General features: G+C 39.7%; 1 protein-coding gene across 1 annotated transcript in view; it reads right to left on the bottom strand.

Annotated features, from left to right (window-relative positions):
- The window catches only part of fam189a1 (family with sequence similarity 189 member A1), a 76,526-nt gene that overhangs the window by 35,092 nt on the left and 16,716 nt on the right, over positions 1-24,718 (bottom strand). The window contains exon 2 of the mRNA XM_077519073.1: positions 5,261-5,317. Within this exon, the coding sequence (XP_077375199.1) occupies positions 5,261-5,317 (57 nt within the window). The remainder of the gene's footprint in view (positions 1-5,260; positions 5,318-24,718) is intronic.

Genomic DNA, 24,718 nt, shown 5'->3' with positions numbered 1-24,718 from the left:
CAGTGATTTGGAAACATTCAGCTGCATCTCATTTCCTGTGAGATGAGCTGAGAAGCAAACAGAGATGCGGTCCCAGTAGTCGCATGCATTTAGAAGGTTGAATACTCACAGTCTTTGAGATGCTTTTTTTCATTCAGTTGATGAATGTATTCTCGAAACAGGCAAGTGCAGCATGAGCAGTATTGAAAATGGGTGGATGGAATATCATACTGATTAATCAAATCTCCATCCATTCATTTTCTATACAACTTGTCTTCATTAGGGTCATGAGCTAATCAAATACGGTAATTCTATAACTACAACTACTTTGTACTTATTGTTATATTTTTATGCAAATGTTGCAATGTTGCAGGTCCAAGTATTTTATTTATGTATTTATTTATGTATTTATTTATTTATGTATTTATTTATGTATTTATTTTTGTATTTATTTATTTATTTATGTATTTATGACCACATTTTCAATTCAGCACTTTAGAAAATGCAACGATAGTTGTCAAGTCCAACTAAGCTGGGATAATAATTCAATTAGAGCTGTCAAATGATAAAAAGTTTTAATTAGATTAATCACATCTTAGAATTTTGATTCATCACTCACGATTAATCACTTAATTAAAAAGGCTTTTTAGCAACATTTTTTGCCCGCCAAATTTGGAAAAGCATCTGTTATGTGTTAATTCTTTCGACATTTAATATTATGAGGCCGTCGTCAACATTTTTTGTTCCACTGCACACTCTCATCTTCCTCTTTTTCTAAAGAAAAACTTACCCCAGTAGTTTGACTGTTTGACATGAAAAAATATTCTGAATGCCATACGCAAACATTTATTAAATGCGTTACTGTAGTTTTGTTTATTGCTCAAACAGAACCTGTGCTACCTTCAACATAACCATCCGCTGTCAAGCTAAAGAATCATCTGCGGTCAAAATTAATGGTGCGATTAATCTGTGTCAATACATGATTAATGTGGTATTTTTTTGTGGTTAATCAATGACTTAACGCTTTAACTTTGGCAGCACTAAGTTAAAAATGTCCTTTTAATTAACACATACAAACATTACGAGTTGGTTGCGCTCCGCTAATTATGAGCAGGTGTCTAAGCGAGCCCAGTCCTGGATGACAATGATACCCTCCATGTTGAGCTCATTATTGTCTCTGTCTTAACCAACCGCAGACACGCTTCTATCCAAAAATATAAAGTTATTAGGTACTGTCACTCCACAACAACAGGGTAGGGTACTTCTCATGTCATCAAAATGGTTGCAGATAGTATCAGTTGACTTCGGGCAGTAGGCGGGGTACACGTTGAACTGGGTGCCAGACAATCACGGGGGGTGATTATTGATAAAGAAACAAAAAAAACTATTGAAAATCACCTGATCCTGTGAGGAAAAAAAAAAGTCCTGTTAAATCATAAATTAAGTGTCACTATTCAAATTATTGTTTTTTTTAAATGCAAATTCAAGGGACCTCCAAGCCTGTTCAGTCAAGAAATCACTTACATCCTTTCTGACATAATGATGTCAGTCAAAATATCCAGAAACGTCAGCAGATCTGCACTGTCTGATAACAATCTCACAACGAATATTTTAATTCCCTGGGCAATATTGCAGCACCTTCATCAATAGAGTCATTGTCAAAAGGACATGCCATGTTCCTAACAAAAGTGGACTTTATGCTATAGATTATAGGCGTGAACCCCCTAGAGAAGGGTGATCACATTTGTATGAAGAAAATAAAAATAAAAAAACGAATTTCTTTTCTATATTTTTTTTTTTTACATATATATATATTTGTTTCCATGGATGCTGATGACAACATTTTTTTTTTTGTTGCCTTAATATGGTAGGAATATCTTCTTTTTGTAATTTGAGATAAAGAGGAAGTAATTGGTTGGTTTAGCACTTCCGGGTCAGGACATGTGCGGAGGCGGAACGTTGCTACCGCTCCGCAGACAAAATCTGGGGAGAGAGCAAGGCACATCGTAAATACAAATACAGGTGACCTTTTTGTTACTGCGGTACCCATTCCTGGACCCGTAACATACTAGGCATATTTACGCAAAAACTTGCCGCAGCGGACTGAATGAATGAGGAAATACAATGCCGTGTGCGGCTGAAAGAAGGCGGGTACAGGGAAAAACTCAAGGTTCATTGTGAAAAACCTGCTACCGACCAGGTTAGGTTCATGGACAATGTTACTACGGTAACTGACCGAGAGCTTAAATGACCTCTTTTTATGAAACAGGCTAGAGTTACCTCTTTTTCTGAAACGGAAGACGCAGACTTTCCCACATTTCAGAGTTTGTTGACTCAGGGTTCTCACTAAACCTGCTTTGTGAAATAGACCCCTGGTGGAAAACCAACCTTGGTGAATTTCAAGGTAACAGGATGGCTATGAAACTCTTTGACAAGAATGATGGTTGCAGTTTTGCAGTAGTTCGTGTCAGCTAGCCCACAGTTTTGTGGTGAAATGGTGCAAGGTCTTAAAAAGTCACACATGCCAGTCAAACGCTGCCTGACAGAACTGAACTTTACTAGCAAGCAACGTTCAGAAAATGCACATGACATGTTACCTTATACACCTAAGGAAGGACAAGAGTGACACAAACTACTCTGGAAAATTGCACATGCTTATAAAAGAACGAAATGAAAGAGGATTTATCTGTGTTGCAGTGCGCTATGTGTATGGAAATTTTCCACTCCACTATCAAAATGACGGGATGTTTTCTTTGATCCTAGAGAGCGGCTATGAATCAAATCTCTTCTCTGGTCTAACGTTACACAAAGACGAATGAAAGATGGGGGAAGGGAGACAGAAATGTGAGTGGAGAGGATCTGCTTAGCTGCGTGATAAAACTAAAGGAAGCGAAAAAGGCAATCTGCAGAGAGAGAGAGAGAGGGAGAGAGAAAGAGATACAGAGATGAGGAGGTTGAAGACAATGTGCGAAAGCTGCAGAACTGAGATGAGATTATTTATGGCATTAAGACAGCATGAAATAGTTGGATGAGTGGCTCGAACCTTTACTGCACTCTTTTTTTTTTTTTTTTCTACTTTAAATAACAGTGCAATGAAATAGTTTACGGACATCATTTACAGTACATTTACATCTACTGTATGTATTAATGCATCACTCACAGGAGAAGGGAATGTGGAGTCATCGAGATAAAATGATTTTTAATCAGACAGACCAATGAGCTGTACATCGTGCAATGTGATTGGCCAATATGAAACTTGCTTTCATGGCATAGGAAAAAGGACTCAACTGTTTAATATTCATGACCATCGTTAGCTCAGTTATTGTTGTTAAAGTAAAAAAAAAAAAAAACTAAAGTAAGGGATGGAAACATTCAAGTTATTATATTTCACCCAAACCCATAACTATAATTATTGCTTTGGATAAAATGTTTATTCATTGTGACCGAATGCACTTTCAAAAGTATTGAAGAAGTGAGAACAATTTATTTTGTTTTTGCCTTAGACTGAATACATTTAGCTTTGGTATCAAAAGATAATGAGAAAATATGAGACAATAAAACAACAGTTGAATTTTTACTTCCAGGACTTTTTGTATTAAATGTCGGATACACAACTCTTCTTTTGTAATGTTTTTTCCATTTTCCACCCTGAGCCCCTTTTATTTGTAAAATTAGTAGGTAAAAAATATGCTCTATTGTTTTTAAGTTCTGCGATTGGCTGGCAACCAGTTCAGGGTGTACCCCGCCTACTGCACATAGCCAGCTGGGATAGGCTCCAGCAACCCTTGTGAGGAGCAAGCGGTTCAGAAAATGGATGGATGGATTTATGGATGTTTTTAAGTTTGGAGAATGAACTCTCCTTATATTTTCACTTTATTAATGCCTCCCTTGTTTTGAGTCAAAAATGTTTATGTAGACTTTTGAGTTCATTTTTTATATCAATGAAAGTAACAAGCACATTCCGGAAGGTGTTAGCAAACTCAGGCTGTGTCATACCTGCACTCAGATGAGCTTGCATATTGGCGTTATGAACAAATCATTTTGTTCTCAAAGCTTGAGCCTTTCTCTCACTTTGGTAAAGGTCAATCTTTGTCTGCGCTCAGTTTATAAAACTTGTCCCAGATTTTTTGAGGCTCAGCCTGCCTTCCTATTCTTCTTGCTAATTAGAGTTTTGCATTTTGTGGTGGAGCCTTTGTACTGTTCAAGAAGTCTTCAAGAAGTGTTCAAGAGCCTTCACTCCTGCCCTCTGGAGGTTGTTGCAGTTTGTTGAAGCTCTCATCATGATCCTGTGATTAACTGTTACTGGTTTTCTTGATAAACCTGTTCTGCTATTCACTAGTGGTTTCTGTGTTCTTTGGAATATTCCAAATGGCTGTGTGACTATGAGTTTGTCTCATGGAACTGATCGACTTACTGCTTTCTGTCAGGTGGTTAAACACGTATAAATATATAGGCTTCACAGGTGAAAGCCACATCAAAAACAGCATTATTTATAGTTTAACCACTCAGAAACAAAACACTTACCAATCCTCATGTAATATATTTGCTCACATAAAAAATGTGTGCCTTCAAACAAAAACTGTTATCATATAAATTGTGAATCAGTTCTAAATACTTGAAAAAAGCTGAACTACTCATCTCTTGACGAAAAGGAATATTTTGTTGTCAAACCCAAATGTTTTGAATTTACAACACAAATTAAGTAATAGGTCCCACTCTCCCAATACCTTTGGAAAAGAGAATTTTATGATTGCATTTTAGGAGTTGAGTTATTACCTTTTGTTGTGCTCTACTGGGATGATGTTTCAGTTAGTAAAAGTTGTCTGCACTATAAATGGATTTAGTAGTAGAGGTCAAAAGCATCTCTCTCTCTCTCTCTCTCCCTCTCTCTCTCTCTCTCTCTCTCTCTCTCTCTCTCTCTCTCTCTCTCTATATATATATATATATATATATATATATATATATATATATATATGTATGTATTATTATTATTATTATTTTTTAATGGCTTTTACGTGTCACTATTTTGTTTTTGTTTAAGTAATGCAACACATGAATGGTTATTCAAATATGTCTAAAATTACCTTGGCATGGGCTGTTCTATTTGTATATTGCATTTCCCGTTGTGCAATTGTAGTTTCAGCAAGTTCTTATATACAATTTCCACTTTCATTGGTCACCCTATCTGACCACAAATAAAGCATCTCAATAAAAGGTTGCCTCTTGTGAATCAGTCTGTCAGATTAGCGGTGCAGCGTGGAGGCGTTCAGATAATACTCACCACCAGCGAGAGTGGCCGCTTCCACGACACCACGCCGATCAGCCCAGAGAGAAGAACCTGGAGGAAAGAGTACACAAAGGATGTTGAAAGAGCAAATTGATATGAGCAAAAAGAAAACACATGAAAACAAGAATGAGAAAGCCCAGAAGAATACAGTCAAGTTTACATTCACGGTGGACTTGATTTACTTTGGCCTCTTTTTTACTGCACAGTGAAGACATGGAAACATATAAATCATAACTGGTAATAACATTTAAGTTTAACATTCATTGGCTACGACCCCACACAATCTAAGGAGATCCAATACAAGACCTGGATCAAAAATTAGAAAAAAATTATTGATTACCCTGAGTAAGCAAGCTAATACAGACAGGCGGATATCGATATGATAGATTGGAGATTGTGTTTGTCATTGCGCAATGTCCCTCGGTATTCTTTTGAGTTCTTTTCATGTTATGTAGACAAGGATGTGTGTCAGTGTCTGTTAACGTCTCTTTTCCCAGTTTTGTTTGGCTGCCTTGTCTACTCCTTTTCGCCTTCCCTTTATTTGGTCGGTCAGTTTGTCAGCAGTGATCATCCTCATAGTCCACACTCTGGTTTAGAGATGGATTGTCTAATAACATTTGTACATTATATTATTATCTGCTTGACATCTCTGCAACCTAAGTCTGACTCTTTACCAAAGGCTCGCCATTGTCAAGTGTGTTTTCTCAGACTGTGTCCTTTGCGTTGCAACTGCCTAATGTAATCAGCAGCCTATGAGAGTCATCCACAGCCTATAAAGGGAACAGCGGAACACACATTCTGTTTGTCGAACGATTCATCCCAATGAATGATAGCTAGCTATACCTCCACATGTTTTGATCCACGATCCCTTCTCGCCATTTCTGGTCTAGTTTTCGCTGCCTCGTCTAGTCGTGAGTACGTTTCGCACAAACCGCTTAGTTCATGACTTATTGGGAATCCCATGTTAAGCATTTCGTTCTTTTTTTTGGGGTTATTTTTTTTTAAAATGTTTGTCCTGACATATGTTAACATGCAGTACTTTGTTGAAACATAACATAGTATTTTCACAAAATTACAGCAATTAAATTGTTAGGTAGGACTTAGATGACACTTTTTTCTAGCTAGGAAACATTTCAGGTGCACGGTCAGAGTCAGCACCATATCACGTGAGGTCAGAAGTTAGAACGAGCACAGACGAGACACGGGAAACAGAGTCTGTATATACAAAAATACAAAGCAACAAAAGAGAGCCAGGCTGGATACAGAACACAAATGGTATTTCATTTTTAGGTACTTAATTTATTATTCTGTTGTTGTTGTTTTTTGTTTGTTTGTTTTTTGTGTTTTTTTAATACAGCACCTTTCCACCTTACAAGGTCCTCAAAATGCTTTACATTCAACTACTCATTCACCTACAAAATACATTCTGTAGAGTAAATTTGACTAAATATATATAAAATAAAAGTCATTCAAGAGTTGAGGAACAAACTCACGACCTTCAGCTTGGGAGATTGCCAAACTGCCGCCTGACCTATGCCCCTCCTACTCAGCACCCCTAAACCTCTGACCCTAGAATGAATTTGAATTTAATTTAGATTTGTTTGACAGAGATCAGGCCACAATATCTGATGTGACATGCATGTAATATACTGCATGTCTGTCTCGTTTATGCTCCCTGCTATCAAAGCATGTGTTTATTATTTCAGGAATGGTAAACCTTTTCCATCCAGCTTCATTCTATGAAGCGCCAGCGTCTTTGTTTGTTTTTTCTCACACATATTGCCATTTGGCTCTGTTCATTTTCCTCACATGACACTCAATTTGTTTCTTGCTCTTCACTTGCGCCATATCAGTGACATGACAGTATATTGCGCCACTGAAAATAATGCATAGTGTTTTAGTCTTGCATCCATATCTTCACTCACATTGATGTCGTGCACAGTCACGATGAATAGCATTCAAATGTTTCATTTTGACTCACGTTTGGGGAGATTTACAAACTAAAACTGTCGTCAGACTATTCTGTATGTAAAATAAATGTAAACATATTCATCACTGCAAATGTTCAAATTACCATAACTCTACAGAGACCACAACCTGTGAGAATAAATTAAAATGCAGTCTGGCGTCAATTATTATTTTGCACCCTCCTGCCACATTAAGTCAGTTGAGTCATTTTCTAATGCTGTGACCAATATGGGAGAATATAAATGTGATCAATATGATAAGCCAAACCAACCCCCCCTCACGTCACAAAATGGATCAAATGAATATTTCACAGAACCAAATTTCAAGAGGAGTTTTACAGTCAGTTTATCTCCTGTAAAGTAACAGTTTAGAGGCCAGTGAATATGTAATATCAAGAGCTCAAATAAGGACAACAACACAAGCGTGTGTGCGTGTGTGTAGGTGTATCGAGCCTGTGTATTGTTTTTGTTTAGAAGAAACATTTTGAAGAAATTGAGAAGAAATGCCGCACGAGCAGCATTCATGTGATGAATCGGCTCTCATCAGTCACCACAGGATTTTCCTCTTGGCTGCTCACAGAGCAGGATTAGCTTGCAATCCTTAACAGCATTAGTCACCAAAACCTGGTCTGCATCAACTCCTGAAGCATATTAATAAGCGTGTGTCTTTTTATATGTGAAATAGAAAACTGTGAAAAGGGGAGGCGGGCATCAAGTAATGTGATTAAAAGTAAAAATAACATCTATGCAAAGTTGGAGTTGCACTGACCTTGATAATCAGGAAGATCTGAAAATTGTTTTGCGCCTGGACCACAGAAAAGCTTTTAGCCTCTGAGGAGTGCCGTCAACACGATAATGAATTAAAAGGATCTCAGAATGAGTTCTGAAGGAGGGTGAAGCAAATAAACCACAACACGACATTAAATCATTAGCCAATATGGACTTGGTTATAAATAGAGGAGCATTTTTATATCGTCTCAAGACAATGTACAACTATCTCACGGTTGAAGCTGGTTAACTTTAATGACAAGTGACACCAACGTGTTCCCTGCATTCAAAACATCCCAGAGGAGCAGTGGACAGCCTATGAGCACACACACACGCACGCAGGATCAGTAAATGACAGAGATAGAAATGAGGGAAAACATCTTTTAAAGGTCCCATATGATTCACCTTTTCCACACATTAAAATAGTTGTCAAATGTGGAAAAGACGTGCATTCGTCAAAACTGACTTTGGATCTAATATTTTTGCTGTCCTCAAATCAGCCAAAAAACGCTCTGTTCCAAATTGCCGGTTTTATGGGGCGTGTCACTTTTATGTAAATAGCTGCACCAGGCCACACCGAGGCCATTCCGTTCTCTTACTCCGCTAGCCATGTGCTAATGTTATGTATGGAAACGACTGGCCACGGTGAGCAAAAGCAGTGTGGTACAACCGTACCAATTTAAGCCAAGCAGACATGTCTTACACATTTTAGAACTATTTTAATATGTGGAAAAGTGGCTTAACGTTTTACCGTGAGAAAAAGTCGCATAACATTACTCGACAGACTATGTTGTAGCATTAGTTTGCCATACCCGGCAACTTTCCCGTGAGCTTTATTTTGCCGTGAATGAATCCGATTTGCCGTGAATGCTTGTAGACATTTAGAAGCGGTTATGAATAACACAAATTTAACACATTAAGGCCAATGTGCGGTCACAACGTGCAAGCCGTCTCGTCGAGACCACTTAGCGTCCAGTTAGCATTACAAAGTCACGTCAACTAGATGGCGAGTTGCCAGTCACGGCAAAATAATCACCGCGGATTGTATTTTGGCAAAAACAATACGCGACCGCTTCAGTATTATCCAACCACCGTCTGCTTTATCATATCTGACCTCTTGTAACTAAATCTCCACACGACCAAAGTAGTTCCCACTTTAAGCACGAAAAATACACCTGTAATATGGTATCAGGTATGATATGGCACATCTCAAATTGAAAGGGTAGGAAGGAATACTAAATCAAAATAAAATGTTAAACTTATCTTTCATATTTGCAGTCGTGTCACATCATTGGAACCGATCCATTGTGTTTAAACAAGTTGCAAATCCAGCTCTGAACAGGCTTGAGAAATGCTGTCAGGACACGTCCTTCAAATATAAAATGAATCCGCTGTCTTCTCAAAGACTCGGACGAAGGAAGCAATCACTTTCCCTGATCGTTTCCCCATTGCTCACACGGAGCCGTTTGCGAGCAGGGCCTAGTGAACAATTACTGAGATATGCTGAAATCAGAGAATTTGGACCATTTTAAATGAAATAAAATGGTTCCATTTTAAATATAGGTGGTGCTATATGAATAATTTACACTATAACTACAGAAATTGAGAATGCCTCAAGCAGTAGGATCATCAGGACATGACATTTGACTGATAATTTAGCTCTCCCATTGTAATCAATGCCTCAATCATATTTGTATAATGTCATAGCAGCGAAACACAATAACAGTCAACGTACTCCGAAAATGATCAAATTGGGTTCGTTTTGAGCACAGGGAACAGAAGGACTACATGATGACTCACAAGTTACTTGGCATCATCTCACAAGAAGGCACTCAGTGGAGCAGAAATATTGTTCCAAGGCCAAACAGTTCTAATTTGGATCAGCACCAAATTGAACATCTTCATACATACTGTACCGACCCGCGACCCCCTCAACGTGATTGAATTGGGATCAGGATTCTTGTACTTGAGGAAAAAATAAATTACAACCAAAGTGAAAATCTTATTGAATTACTTTAATTAGCCAATTTCTCTAAGGACTTCCTTTTAAAGCAATCCATATCCAAGTGCATATGTTATCAACCATTGCAAAGCCGAAGCAACCTTGATCTTGGCTTATTCATATGCATGGTGCCAATCAAAGAAGCCATTACGGAGAGTGAGGCTTTAGAAATGGAGGCTCTTCTTAAACATCACCACAGCCAAGATGGATGGAGCAGTGTGGTTGCCTTGGTTACCACATACTGGCCATTTGCCAGGATCTGTAATGATTTCCCATCAGCTTCTGCATTGACAGACGCTCTTTGACGTGTTCACTTCAACATACACGCACTCAAACGCACCACAGCAATGTAATAAAAATAGATTTAAATGGAGTCAAAAAAGGTTGATTACCCTGACAGATTTCTGCAAAGCTTCTTCCATAGAACCTCTTTGGCGAAGAAATCTGTCAGGTACACGCGCACAGCTTGTTAGATTGTGCAGTTCCACTTTGTGTCTGAACGTGTGTGCATTTGAATACTGTACCACTATGCAGAAGATCTCAGCTCAAACCTTCTGCTGGTTCCGCCTCATTGCCAGCGACATCACTTCTGATATATGATACACATTATGATGGCTTGGGATGCCACCCCCTGTAGAATGTCCTCTGATGATTATAAATGTGAGTGAAAATAAAACAAAAAACAACTGCTGTTTACTGATGTGATAAATATTCCTCGTAGTAATGAAAGTATCCTGTCCCACTTTGTTAGCGCATCCTAGGGCTGGGGGTTTACCATGTTGATTAAAATTAATTACAGAAAACGCAACACATTCAATTGCACTTATCTATTTCCGCACCCCAGGCAACATGGAACGATTATGACTGCCCCAATTCCTGGCCCCACAATAACAGTGACGCACGTGAAAGAATCGAGACCTCATTGCTTAAACGTGTTAGGTGGAAAGTTAGTTTTGAAAAAATAGCTGAAGGAAGTGTTAAGAAGACCATAGACCAGGGGTGTCCAAACTTTATCATTTGAGGGCCACATACAGAAAATCAGAAGGACGCAAGGGCCACATAATGTTATGAAGAGAAATTGTGTTTAGTCCTAAAAATTGTACAAATAATTTATTTGTGCTTTTACATATTTAGAAAAATGCTACAGTATATAAACCAATTTATTTGTAATTTGGCAGTAGGGTTATTATAGTTTTGGAATTTTTCATTTTAGTTTTTATTTTGTGTTGTTGTTTTTTTTTAATTTAGTTAGTTTTAATTGGTCTTCAGGGTGGTTCTGTTAGTTTTTTATTAGTTTTAGTTCTTTAATAAATGCTTAGTTTTAGTTTAGTTAGTTTCAGTATTAGTTTTAGTTTAGTTTTTTAAATGTGTATTACTCGTGCACAATATTTAAAAAACACCATGGGTGCAATGTTATTATTCCAGTTTATATCAAAATAAATCTACTAAAAGTCACATTTAAAATCATCTCCAAAGGCTCTTGCATTACATTAATTACCAAAGACTAAAATGAATGACATTTTTGCTATAATTAGTTATATTTTAGTTAGTTTTGTAAACATAAAATGTAGTTTCAGTTAGTTTTCTTTTTCTTTTTTTTCTTTAAAAAAAAAAAAAAAACATCTTCTATATTATTTCGTTACCGAAATTGTTTTTTTAATGTTTGTTTTTTTCGTTAGTTTTAGTTAACTAAAATAACCTTTAATGGCACTTGTTTTTTGATACCCTCCCTTCTTACTTTGACCATCTCCAAACATTTTTGTTTTTATTTTATTTGAACTGAGTCAAATGCCATTTTTAGCATATGTCGCGGGCCACTAAAAAATGGATGGTGGGCCGCGAATGGCCCCCGGGCCGTAGTTTGGACACCCCTGCCATAGACCATATATTTTGCTTTGCGACTACTGAAGCAAGCCAACTGTTTCACCTAAATGCAAAATAGCACGTTGCATTGAAAACAAACACCAGAGCTGGTCTGATCAGATTTTTCAAATTGAAAACCCGGACGGATAAATATACAACAAATTTCACCTAATTTAAAGTGACAGGAACATGAAAAATCAACTTTTTTTTGGAGAGTTTAGCCATGTTAAAATGCTAATTCCTCACCAAAAACATGACTGAAGTGGTGTTTTCCTCCATTCACCCCTCTATGAGAAATTCTACGTCGTTCTGCTCTCCAAGCACTAGCCCCTCCCAACCTGAGAAAATGAGCGGGTACTCACTTTGTGACGTCATTAGGTGCGGACCCACCCTCGCACCGCCTCTGCGGACTGCTGGACGCACGCCGACTTTCTCTGAGACCTCCATCGGATAGTGACAAAAGTAGCCTTTATCAGCCTTTATCTTTACCCCTATCTCTCACTTTTCCTCCCCCCTCATTCTCACCCTCACTCTTCCTCTCTCTGCCACGTCTTCCATTGTAAAAATAAATAAATAAATAAATAAATAAATAAATAATCTGTTTGTATTGCCTACTTCCTGATTGAGGTGGTAACAATTAACCATTGAGGTGTTTGGCCATTCGGCACATATATTACTAATATATAGCTAATATTGTCTAATATTGTATAATATGCCATTTTGAATGACAGTGTTTTGAAATTGCAAGCATGAGACCTTTTGTCAGATTGCTGTGTCTTATGCAAAGACCTTTGTTCAGTGCATTTTAAAAAGTGTCAATTTGAATTGCAAAATGTGTCTAAAGCAGAAAAGGATTTTAGAGTTTTGGAGACTTGAAAACTACGGTAAGTGGTTTTGCTCTCTTTGTGTCAGTTTAAATAATTGTGCTATGCATGTCATTTTAGTGTTTTAACAATTGGGGAAAACTGCAAAAGCTTGAATGTAGCCAACTCAGTTTTAGGAGTTACAACCTTGCCTATATTGTTAGCTCAAAATGTAGCATATGCACTGTTTTGTGTATGACAGTAGATAGCGCTTTGGAGGTCCTTCCTTTCAGGGCACACCTATGTTATGTGGGAGACAAGATGTGTGAAGATTTGTACCTGCGTGCGCGTGTGCGTGCGTGTGTAGTATGTGTGTGGGTGGCATTGGGTTTTGTTTTAGTTGATTTTATTTTGTACTGCAAAACACCTTGTGCAACATGTTGATGTATAAAAATGTGTTACAGTCTGATTGAGTCATTTTGGATTAAATGTTCTTTCTTAAATTCACTTGTTTGACTTTGTGAATACATTTATAAAATATACAAAGCCTCTGTTTTTTTTCCTCAAGTTCCACCACTTGAAAGTACACAAACAGCCTTGAACAATAGCAACTCAAAAAGCATGTGCGCGTGTCTTAAATATGCCCTAATGAAAAAGACAAACAGTTGAGTGCTTTAAAGCATTTTTTTTCTACAACCTTCAAGTCTGGCAGTGAACATGGCGAGCTAAATGTATGTGCATTGTGAAATATGCCACAGTATTATGTAAAAACTATTGACCATGTACTTTGTACATAAGCATCAAGCATGTGCACAGCGGCTGAAGCACAAAGTGAGCTCACGCTGACAGAGTGAACAGACGTGAGCGTTTGGTTTCCTTGTGTTCCCGCTATTTAAACACAAGGGCCCCCACGCCCCAACATCCGCCTCCAACTGTACTCCCGTTTCTCTCCACCCACCACCTGCTTCTGCTTCCTAAACCCTCCCCCACCTCGAATCAGCACTCCGCTTTGGAGCTGAGCCGCACCTCAGCGACGTTGCCATGGAAACAGCGGGACAACAGCACTGCTGCTCCGAGGAGGCGTGGCCTATCAGCCACCCATTGCTCCTGTCTTTGCCTTCATGGTGATCTCTGGTGCCTATGTGTACACAAACCTCTACTAGTGTCATGTGTGAACAACAACACAATTCTTTGCCATATTAGCATAAAGCAGGATGGCAACAGCTGGACTATAATAACACTGCTCTGATACAATGTCCTTATAAAACATTTGTAAGGATTAGCGCCTCCTTGTTGGGAGCTTTCTAACGAAGGATGAACCACGCATCACTCCAGAGCAGTGATTTACAACCATTGCGAAATTCTGTATTTCATGTAATTGTTTTGGAAATGATTTATTTGCTACAGATAATATGACTTTGGATATCTGTCAATGTCAGCAATGTATGACAAAAGGCAACGTGTTTGGTAGGTAGTAGAGAGGTCAATGAATTTTCAAAGTCCGCCATCGTCATTATTTCAAGCCGAACATGCAAACGTCAATCTGTCATCGTTCCGCTGAAATTACAGCTGCGATTTTCAAATTCCATTGGTCCGTCGGTCCATCACTCCATCAACGTTATTATCATGATAAACTGGTGGAAGTTAGCAGTAAATGAGGCAACACAAAATGGCTGTCCTCTGCCTTCCGCCACGAGAGCTGATTGGTAGCCCAGGTTTTTACTGTAGCGTTGCAGAACTAATCAGGCCTCGTGGCGAGATTAGTGGCCGTAACCACGCCAAGACAACTACCACGCTAGCCGTTCCGTATCTTACAGTCTAGTCTGTCTGTCCCCACCCTCCAGCATCCTCAGTCATGTGGCCTTCATGGCCCCTCCTGACCATAGGAAACTACAAAATTTATGAACTATACGCAAGGTTGCTACACTATATACGTCTGTCATCCGCGTAGGTTATAAATTATTGTAGGTACGTGGTGCAGAAAATGTTGTCAATGCAGGAAATGTGGGCAATGCGGAGGCCGTGCGGAAGGGGCGTTGTTGCTCAAATGACATAATTTCACACCGTGGAGCGGAACTTGCGGCCGCGTCAAGCATAACCCAAGCTTCAGTTGTTAGCAAAACGCGAGTCCATTAATTGATACTGACCCGGTTATTGACAATTATGTTGGTAGACGAAAAACCTCCGTCGATGGGATTGGCTCCAACTCACTCATATAAAGACAAATGGATTGATGGATGGATGGATGGATGGATGGATGGATGGATGGATGGATGGATGGATGGATGGTGTGTTAAGATGACTTTACTTGAATGTGCTGCATTTAATCTCTGCCAAAGTGCTTGAGTTGGAGGTGAGAACAGAGCAGTTGGCAACAGTCAACGACTCTCGCACAAACATGGAGAGAAACAATCCGGCTGGCCGTGCTCGAGATGAGGGAAAGGTAATAGAGAAGAAGCTGCTTGGTAACACTCCTGGTGCCTTCTCTTCCCCATTGCGCCATCAGACTTTCTAGGTCTTGCACAGCCTGTCGTGCAGGCATATGCGCACACACACACAATGTTCCGCAGCGACTACCACTTCTCATGTCGCAAGAGCATCTTTGATGCAGCGCTGTGTTTTCCTTCCAAAGATCAAGGTACCTTTCCTCGGTGGAGTTGTAATAACCGCATCACTAGGAAGATGTGTCACAGCTGAGTTGAATCTGAGTCTGAAGATCGCAAAGCCAAGAGCAATGCTTTAGCTTGTCGTCGAAGAAAAGACAATATGAACATTCATAATTGTTCAAGGAAGAATGTCAGTCACTAAAATATGATGAGATCAACTGTAGCTTTGAGTTCCAGGAATTTAAATTTTCAATAGATACATTTCATTGAAGGCCTATTTTTCATGTGAGCAAATATATTGGGACATGTGACTGATAGGTGTGTTTTGTTTTGCATCATTCTCCAGACTTAAACTCTAAAGAGCACACATTTCCCAAAGAGGAGAGTAAGGAAGCTGCAGTCAAATCCTGGAAAAGCGACCACAACTTCTCCTACTTCTTTCCCCCCCATTTGGATTTTCATACCTCTTCATTCTATCGCAAACCTCCACCTCATCTGGTTGTCATGTATCTGCTACCTCCGTGCACTAAAGACCTCAATTTCATCTGCAATCAATTACAGTAGCCTATATTCCACCGAGATTACTCACCACTACTCCACATTTTGACTCACTTCACAAGCACATTATGTTCCCCTTCATCTGACCATTAGCGTGGATTTTAATAGAAGGGCCAAAACATTCCTTGTGAAAATTAAACTGCACAAAAAAACTAGCCACCAGAGGGTGCTAGAGCTGCACAAATGGAAATCAACCTGACTTTTTAACAGATGTGCCGCTTAGTTTTCATATTGTGACATGATGACAACGAGATTGTGGCAGTTTAATATCACGATATCACAATAGCCATTATCGTTACATCCCTGCTTACAAGGCCCTCAAAGCGCTTTACATTCGACTACTCATTCATCTACTGATGAAGCAACATCAGGGGCTATTGGGGGTTCAGTATCTTGCTCAAGGATACTTCGACGTGGTCATGGGATTGAACGCACAACCTCTGGGTTGGTTGACGACCACTCTACCACTGACTCACGCCGGCCCATTAATGAATACCTGGACAATAACAGGAAGTCTGTATTTTACTATTATTATTATTATTTTACATGGCCGTGAAGAGGTACTACTCTGTTAAAAAGAAACTCATGATTGGGCTTTGAGCTCAAAGTGATTGAAAAGGAGAGCAAAAGGGTCACCCACTTGAGCGGTATGCCGCAGCAATACGGCCTCGTATCCATCCTGGATACGACTGCAGTGGCACCAACAGCTGAATCAGGCATTCAGCCCGCTGCTGACAGGACAATCCTGCCCCGCAGCCACTCGGTGCTGACTGCAACGCGTGGCAAGCGTACAGAGGGTTTGTTTGTGAGGGTGAGGAGGTGAATTATTGCTTTACTGGGTGTGTAAACGATATCCTCTCATCATAAAAGACCTGGCTTTAAATCTGACCAGAACACCGCTTCTTTTAGACAGAAGATGTTGTGCACTATAAAATTACGGATGTGCTAGTACGGTAAAACTATCATGTGAATTCTATCATATGTAGAAAGAAATCCCAGATCCAGACAGACATCTGCTATGTCCTGTTATGAGACTGTCTCGTCAATGTTATTAACCTGTCAGTGGCTCGCTCACAGCAAAACCACAATCTCTGCAAGACGTAAGAACAAAAAGACCAGAGCCTCGCTCACAATTTATGTCATGAACTAATTCATTTTGAACCCTCTATAAAAGGTGTCGGCCTCAAGCTTCCCTTTCGACCATCTAATTTATCAACGGCACACATGGCATGATAAATCACAAGAAGGAAGTGTTCCCCATGTTACGTCTTCAGTTTTGTTGGCCCACATGTTTTGTGGCGCCAGCCAATGGTTTGATGAAGGTGGGAAAAAGAGCCGACACTTAAGGCGACTGGTGGGTTTCGGCAACTATTATTTTGGGACAGCGTCGTCCCGCTACAAAGCAAACGCATCTAATAGTGAAGACTGTACGGTGGGGAAGCAGCTGGCATTTAGTACTCTGCATTACCATGATTAAAGTGACAAGCTTTGCTGCCAGAGTGACTGTGCTTTAATCAGTTAACCAGACTTTTATGGGCACAGATGTGCCTGGTTTACATTTCATTATCACAAAATTGCCAAGTCTTAATGCAGTTTTCAGGAGCTACCCTCATCCTTTCAGTCTGAATATACAGCATGTGTGACAAATAAAATAAAATAAACATTAACATTACTGCGGTTTGCTGAAGTCAAAATCACAGATGTTAAACAATAGTGAAAGGCAGTCAGATGCAGGATGTGCACACAAATTGCTCTTGATTAACACAAGATTCCAAACAGGATGATGACAAAAAGCAACAACACTGCACTTTAATTATACAGTTTGAGTTTCCTGCAGCACCGGGATGCCACTGAGAAATGTCCTCACCTATTATATTGCATTTGAACAAGCTTAAGATGACAATGCAACACATAAGATGTGACAAGAACTGCTTGAGAAGGTCCAGAAACATTCTGATGAACAAACTGTCACATTCAAGCAGCGACTTGTGCTTGTTCGAATATCCTTTTTTAAACGTTACCAGGTTACATTCTAGTTGTCACAAATAAATCCACCAAACAGTGTGACAGCATAACAGATTGATTCATGAAAGCAATGAATCCAGATTCAGTAGGTGGACAGATTCAACAATGAGCCATTTATGTGCCATTTATGTGGATAATTGGCTAGTGTTGAGTCATTCGGGGAGCAGGATAGTAGTCAGATATGATTGGCACCAGCAAGACAAAGAAGTGGAACCTTTTATCACTATAAAGCCAAACATATCATAAATACAAGACATTTTGAGCCCTCTATTTCATGAGTATAATATTTTTTTTCCAATTAAATTCCTGATGTATATGATCTGACACATGCACTGCACAGATATTCCATTAGAGGGCAGTATCACCCCGCTGATGGCATTTCCAGCAACCTTGCAAGATCGCCCGCCCCACTTATTAATAGTGGGAAATGATCTTTCTGAATTTTGGAAATATAAATATATTTTGTATGTCTGTTTATTATTATATTTTTGAAAGTTTTCATGTCCAAATTTAAAGCATGTATGACCGGATGTATCAAATATGACACAAATCAAAAGTCTTATGTGGAAGTTGATTCTCACATTTTTGTTTCTTTGTTTGTTCAATTGGACCAATAAATACTCTATTTACAAACAATCAGATTTTCTCTCATATATTTCATGGTTCACGCTTTATAAGGTTAAGTTAAATCTGTTTGACATGTGTGTGGCAGTGGTAAATAGTATGTCCAGTGATCCAGGTTCATACTGTGCCCCCTCTAAAGGGGCAGCGCTTGGAGACTTGTTTTTTTTTATATGATTTTTTTTTTATGAATGTTCTGTCTTCCTCCCACGTACCAAAACCATGCCTCTCGGGTTTATTGAAGACTTAATTGTGCAGACGTATGAATGGTTTTGTCAATATATGCCCCGTGACTGGCTGTTGACCAATTCAGGCTGCATCCAACTTCTCATCCCAAAGTCAGCTGACATTGGATGCATCTCAACCGTACTCCTAATGAGGAGAAGCTCTATTAAAAAAAAAAATGAATGTTCGACTAAATCTTGAGCTTAAATATGACTCGCTGAAACCGTTTTGAAAGAACATCTACATGTTTTGAATGTCATTCTCTATAACAAATGAATGCATGCATGATCGACCACACTCATGAATATTAATGGTGAGTTTCTCCCACTCTAATTATTACCATATGAAATTCAGGGACAGGCTTCCCTTTGCTTAGATGGTCAAATGGATGAATACAGAAAATGCTAGCATTCCATTTAGATTTGTTTAACTGTTTTTCTGTACTGTAAGCTTACCACAAAATTCTATTGACATCAGTTCAACTACTTTGCACTGGGGAGCAACACAAACACCTCAATTTGCCAAAGTAGTTGCACAAATCAATGTAAATTACTTTAGGAGAAAGCACTGCTTCTATGGCGGAGATTTTCCATTACCGCACAACAATATTGGTCTTTTGGGAGGATGCGGTCATTTTGCTCATTGATTAAGTCATAAAAAAAAGATAGCATCATTGTATCGAAGTTTAAATAATAACTTCAGGTAAGGAAAAGAACAAACGTAGCGTAGTCGTATGCTCACTTCCCATTTTGCATCAAAATGCAAGAGCTGCATCATTATTGTTGAAGTTTGCAGAGATTTACAACTTCGCTGCATCAAAAAAAGCAACTAAATTGGGTATGCAGAATATTAGAAACACTGTACAATGAAGTGGTACACGACTGTTATGACACAACAATGTGTATATTTTGATTTTTGAAATACTTCTCTGAAATAGTCCCTCCTTATTATCAACATAAAAACAATAGTTTTTATATCAGATTGTACCTAAAGTGTCCTGTGAGTGTATATGCTCACACCTTGTTATTCTGACAACTCTACAAGATATGTCACACCAGTTACTGTATGTAGGTAACATATTAATGTCATAAAAGGATTATTTTTGTAATCCACACGTTTAACAGCTCCATGACCTTGTCCTACTGTATCTATGTGGAGCCACGCTTGTGTAAAAACTGCTCCAAGCTTCAGCTATCATCTGAGATAGCCTTTCGCTAGCAAAGTTCACATTAATTTATTTCTGTCCGAACTTAAACGACACATTAAGAGCCACGTGAGACTATCTCTTAACAACTGGCACAGTCTTCGATAAAATGCAAGTAAATGCCATCAGTGCATGTTTAAGACCCTTCTGCCCCTGATGGCCCAGCATCACACTGTTGCTGAGTAGGAAGAAAAGACTGCGTTGTTACTCATGAGAAAAGAAGGGCAACATGCCGCTGGGCTGCGTAAGGACGTGAGACGGCAAGCGCCATCATCGGCTGACCTTGGCGGGTGTCACAGCAGAAGGTGTGAACGCGTTATGAAGAAAGGGCGAGAATGACACATTCTGTCAACACTTGTCAGCATGTCCATGCATTTGTGCCACACACGTCTTGATGCATAGGAAGCATTTGTCTCAGTTGAAAGAACAAATACACAGATCAGCACTCAGCAGAGCATAGTTAACATTGAGGAACTGGCTAATTAATTGTGGCAATAAACTCTATTGAAGGTGAACACACTTTAAGCTGACGCTAGCTAGCAGGTGAGCCATTATTGGGGGCGGGGTGGCTCAGTGGTATGGTGGCCATCTCCCAATCCAGAGGTTGTTGGTTTGATCCCATGCCATTGTGACCATGTCGAAGTATTTTTTCTGTAAAACGCTTTGTGACAGCTCTAAGGCTGTTTGAAAGTGCTAAATAAATAAAGATGACTTGAGCAAGATACCAAAAGCTTTTTTTCATAGCATCATGTGAACATTGCAGTAGCTCAAGAAAAATAAAGAAAACCATTGTCAACCAAAATTGATACATTTTGAGTTGCTAGAGTGAGAGCTAGATGCTAACCTTGCGCCGGTCCTGCATTGTAACATTGGAAATATGCCGCCAGAAAACCTCAGCTTGTGTTGGGTCTGATCAGCAATCGCAGCATTTGGCTACATTTCCCATGATTCTTATACTGCATTCAAGGCAAGTGGGAAGTCGGACTTTTCCAACTTCAAACCAGGAAGTGTGTATAGGAACACCCCTTGAACTTGGAAATCCCACATGAGAAGTCAGAAAAAAAAAGACCCCAACTTCATCGACTAACTTCAATGTGACGTCACTCTTCAATGGCAACCCCTTTGGAAACACGTATAGTAAATGGTAAAGCACAATTTACTCGAGTAAAAATACGAGATAGATTTCTTCATTCATAAATATATGACATAACTTCAGATAACACAACGTACGTGAGAGTATGCCGTTATTTCCCTGCATGGAATTATATAGTGAACTACTTGAACTGTATGGAATGCTTATGAAATAAGATAAATACAGAATGAAGCAAAATTGTGAGAAGGCAAGTTTGCTGAAGGTCAAAGTGTGTTTCGAGGACCAAAACAAAAAACAATTTATCACTCTCTGACATTTTGGTTGTTTACTTTCGCCTCAAACACTTTCAGGTCAGAACTGGGAAAATTCCATTCATCCATTTTCCTGACCACTTATTCCTCACAAGGGTTGCAGGGGGTGCTGGAGCCTATTTCAGCTGGCTTTGGGCAGCAGGTGGGGTACATCCTGGACTGGTTGCCAGCCAATCACAGGGCACACAGAAACGAACAACCATCCACACTCACACGCACACCTAGGGACAATTCGGAGCGCCCAAATAATCTGCCATGCATGTCTTTGGAATGTGGGAGGAGACCGGAGTACCCGGAGAAGACCCATGCAGGCACAGGGAGAACATGCAAACTCCACCCAGGAATGCCAGAGCCTCAGAACTGGGAGGCGGACGTGATAACCAGTCATCCACCGTGCCACCCTTGGGAAAATTCTACTGGGATAAATCCCACCTCCGACCTTCCTCGAATACAGCAAGAGAAGCAGGAAGTAGTTCTAGTTCAGCTATGAAAATACGCCTGTTAGCATTAAGATGCGGATGAGAATGAGAACACAAACGTGAATGTGAAAGTAAATAGGAACACATTTAACAGTTAAATTCCCTTTTAATTGTTTTACCATTTGAAACACTATGACAACTGTGTGATTGACACACATGACCCAAAACTAGGATTCCAGACGTGACAGGACCTGCGTAAAAACGCAACAAAACAATGGGGCTGGCAAAATCTGCAAGGGCTCGCGACATCCGTCCATCCATCCATCTATCTTCTACCCCTTATCCGAGGTGAGGTCGCGGGGTGTCAGCAGCTTTAGGAGGGAAGTCCAGACTTCCCTCTCCCCAGCCACTTCAACCACCTCATCCAGAGGGATCCCAAGGCGTTCCCAGGCCAGCCGAGAGACATAGTCTCTCCAGCGTGTCCTGGGTCGTCCCCGGGGTCTGCCCAGAACACCTCTCCAGGGAGGCGTCCAGGAAGCATCTGAACCAGATGTCCGAGCCACCTCAACTGGTTCAATTCATCGCGGAGGAGCAGCGGCTCGATTCTGAGTCCCTCCCGGATGACCGAGCTTCTCACCCTATCTCTAAGGGAGAGCTCGGCCACTTGTATCCGGGATTTTGTTCTTTCGGTCACAAAAGCTAAAAATTGGGACTGTCCCATCAAGCCAAGACGTCTAAGACTGGTTTGTTAAAATAAATGGATGTGTAGGAAATTCAGCTGAGTCAGGCTATCAGAATCAAAGTGTGCAGAGTCATTTTCGCCTATTAAACTGCCCTTGAAAAGAAGTCCGACGGCCCTGCCAGCCTATATGGGGCACTCGCTTACCGGTTAGCTGCTAGCCACTAATCCTTAGAATAGGCACAATGTCAGCGTAATCTTTTTTTTTTCTTTCTTCTTCATCGTTAAGCGTCCTTAATTAGCGATTGACCATGATTTCAGGATGACATTGTGTTGATGTTGGTTGAGGGCAACCGTTTTTAATAGCACTTTAAAATTAAACTGGGCTTCAACCTTCAAGTCAAAGAAGACAGTCAAGTCAGCCACGACACCATCACATGCTGCCATGACCACCTTCTAAACTCAAGCGTAACAAGGCACTGACGACATTTTATTACTGTATTCGGGAAGATTTTATACAGAAGTTTGCCTTCTCACCACGTTGGCGGCATTTTACCATCATGTGTAGCATTGCTGTGAATAGCTTGACTGCCTTTGTGACCATGCACACCAAATAACCGAGTCCCCGAGGCAGAAAGAAAATCCTCAAGCATTTTTTTTTTTTTTTTTTTAATCGAGGTACTTGAATTACTCGATGACTCGGTTCACCCTTAGTTAACACGGAATTCCGTTAGCCTACAAAGCAGCGTGTATAATGTGGGATGTGCATTTCCATCACATTTAAAGCTAACCCGTTACTCCAATATGTTCATGACTTGATAAATTTGATATCCAAAAAAAACAATACAACGCAGTGACTGCAGAATTCAGTTTTTTTTTTTTTTAAATCCTATTTACATCTAATTACTTGTAAAAGTTATACAATGGGTAGATGACTAATTGTATGCAGTACAGCCAAAATGGCAGCGAATGTGCCAAACTGTGCTTGCTAAATTGCAAAAGGAAATACAGACTGTCTGCTCACTGCCGCCAAATGAGGAGAAAGTGGTGACAAATAACAGCAGAATAAGGCTTGTCACGTCTCCCGGGTCGGGCAGCCTGTCCATCAGTGTCACTTGCCATTCTTCCGTTCTTTGTTCAGATTCTAAACAAGCCTCTATGGGAGGCTGGTGAGATGCACAAAGCAGGCATGAGGGTTATTGTCACAAAAACATTTGCAAACACAGCAAATCAGGAGACTATCTTAGAGATGCACGAAAAGCTGGGAGCTCCACTGAGGATCACATGGCGACATAAAATAGAGGTTTGTATTTTTTTTTATTTTTGACAAATTAGTTAGAAGCCAGGCCATCAATGGTGGATGGATGCTTTATCATGGGTTTCTATCTATTTTTTTTTTTGGCTGGGTTGACATTTTGATCAGGTTGAGCTGCCCTTCCATGTTTGAAGCCCGCACATTCTTTGTTGTTTCGGCGCTCTGGTGTGACGCCAGTTCAAAGTCAGTCTCATGAACAGACGCAAACACGCTATCACGTCTCCTTTCATGTGCTCCGAGCCGACAAACCAAACTGTGATTACCATGAAGGTTGCATTTTTTTTTCCACGAGTGTTTTGGTTCGTTTTGATTATCCTAACCGCCTCTTGTATTTACAATTTGATTTGCCTTACGACCAGTTTCTATATCAGAAAGGAAGACTTAATAGTAGGCTAAAGGATAGGTATTATTTGGGCATTAACTCATTCACTCCCGCCCATTTTCACTGAAGCAACCCCTTTACTGGATTTTGACTGCTTTTTCAAGGCTCACAGAGTTTTGTGTTCTATTGCTATAAAACATGGAATCTACCAAAAGAAAAATTTGCAACTCTTCTTTCATCAGGGAAAAAAAAATATTTCTATCTGTTTCCGTTTTGCAGCAATTGGCATTAGAATATAGCTGTCATCACAAATCTGTTTAACAGTGGGGAAAATAGTTTTTTGCAACATGGCTCTGTTTGAGCTCTTATACTCTGCTGCCACCTGCTGGCTGTTTTTGTAATAACTACCATTGCTTCAAGCATTTTCTTCAGTTCAGAGGCTGCATCAAAGCCTTCTGTATGCTCTAGCATAAAAAACATTTTTAAAAAAAACAAAAAAAACAAAAAACGTATAAATACGTCTTTGGGAGCAAATGAGTTAATACATACTTTGGGCATTTTCACATAGGGGTATACACACCTTTGTTGTCAGGGGTTCAATTATTACTAATGGCTGGACTTTGGGTTATTTTGAGGGAACAATAAATTTGCACTGTTATATAACTTGACTA

Source organism: Festucalex cinctus, chromosome 4, assembly GCF_051991245.1.
Source record: "Festucalex cinctus isolate MCC-2025b chromosome 4, RoL_Fcin_1.0, whole genome shotgun sequence".
In the NCBI taxonomy this organism is placed as follows: domain Eukaryota; kingdom Metazoa; phylum Chordata; class Actinopteri; order Syngnathiformes; family Syngnathidae; genus Festucalex; species Festucalex cinctus.
The sequence above is the reverse complement of the archived record's forward strand: the minus strand, read 5'-3'. Positions and strand labels throughout refer to the sequence as shown.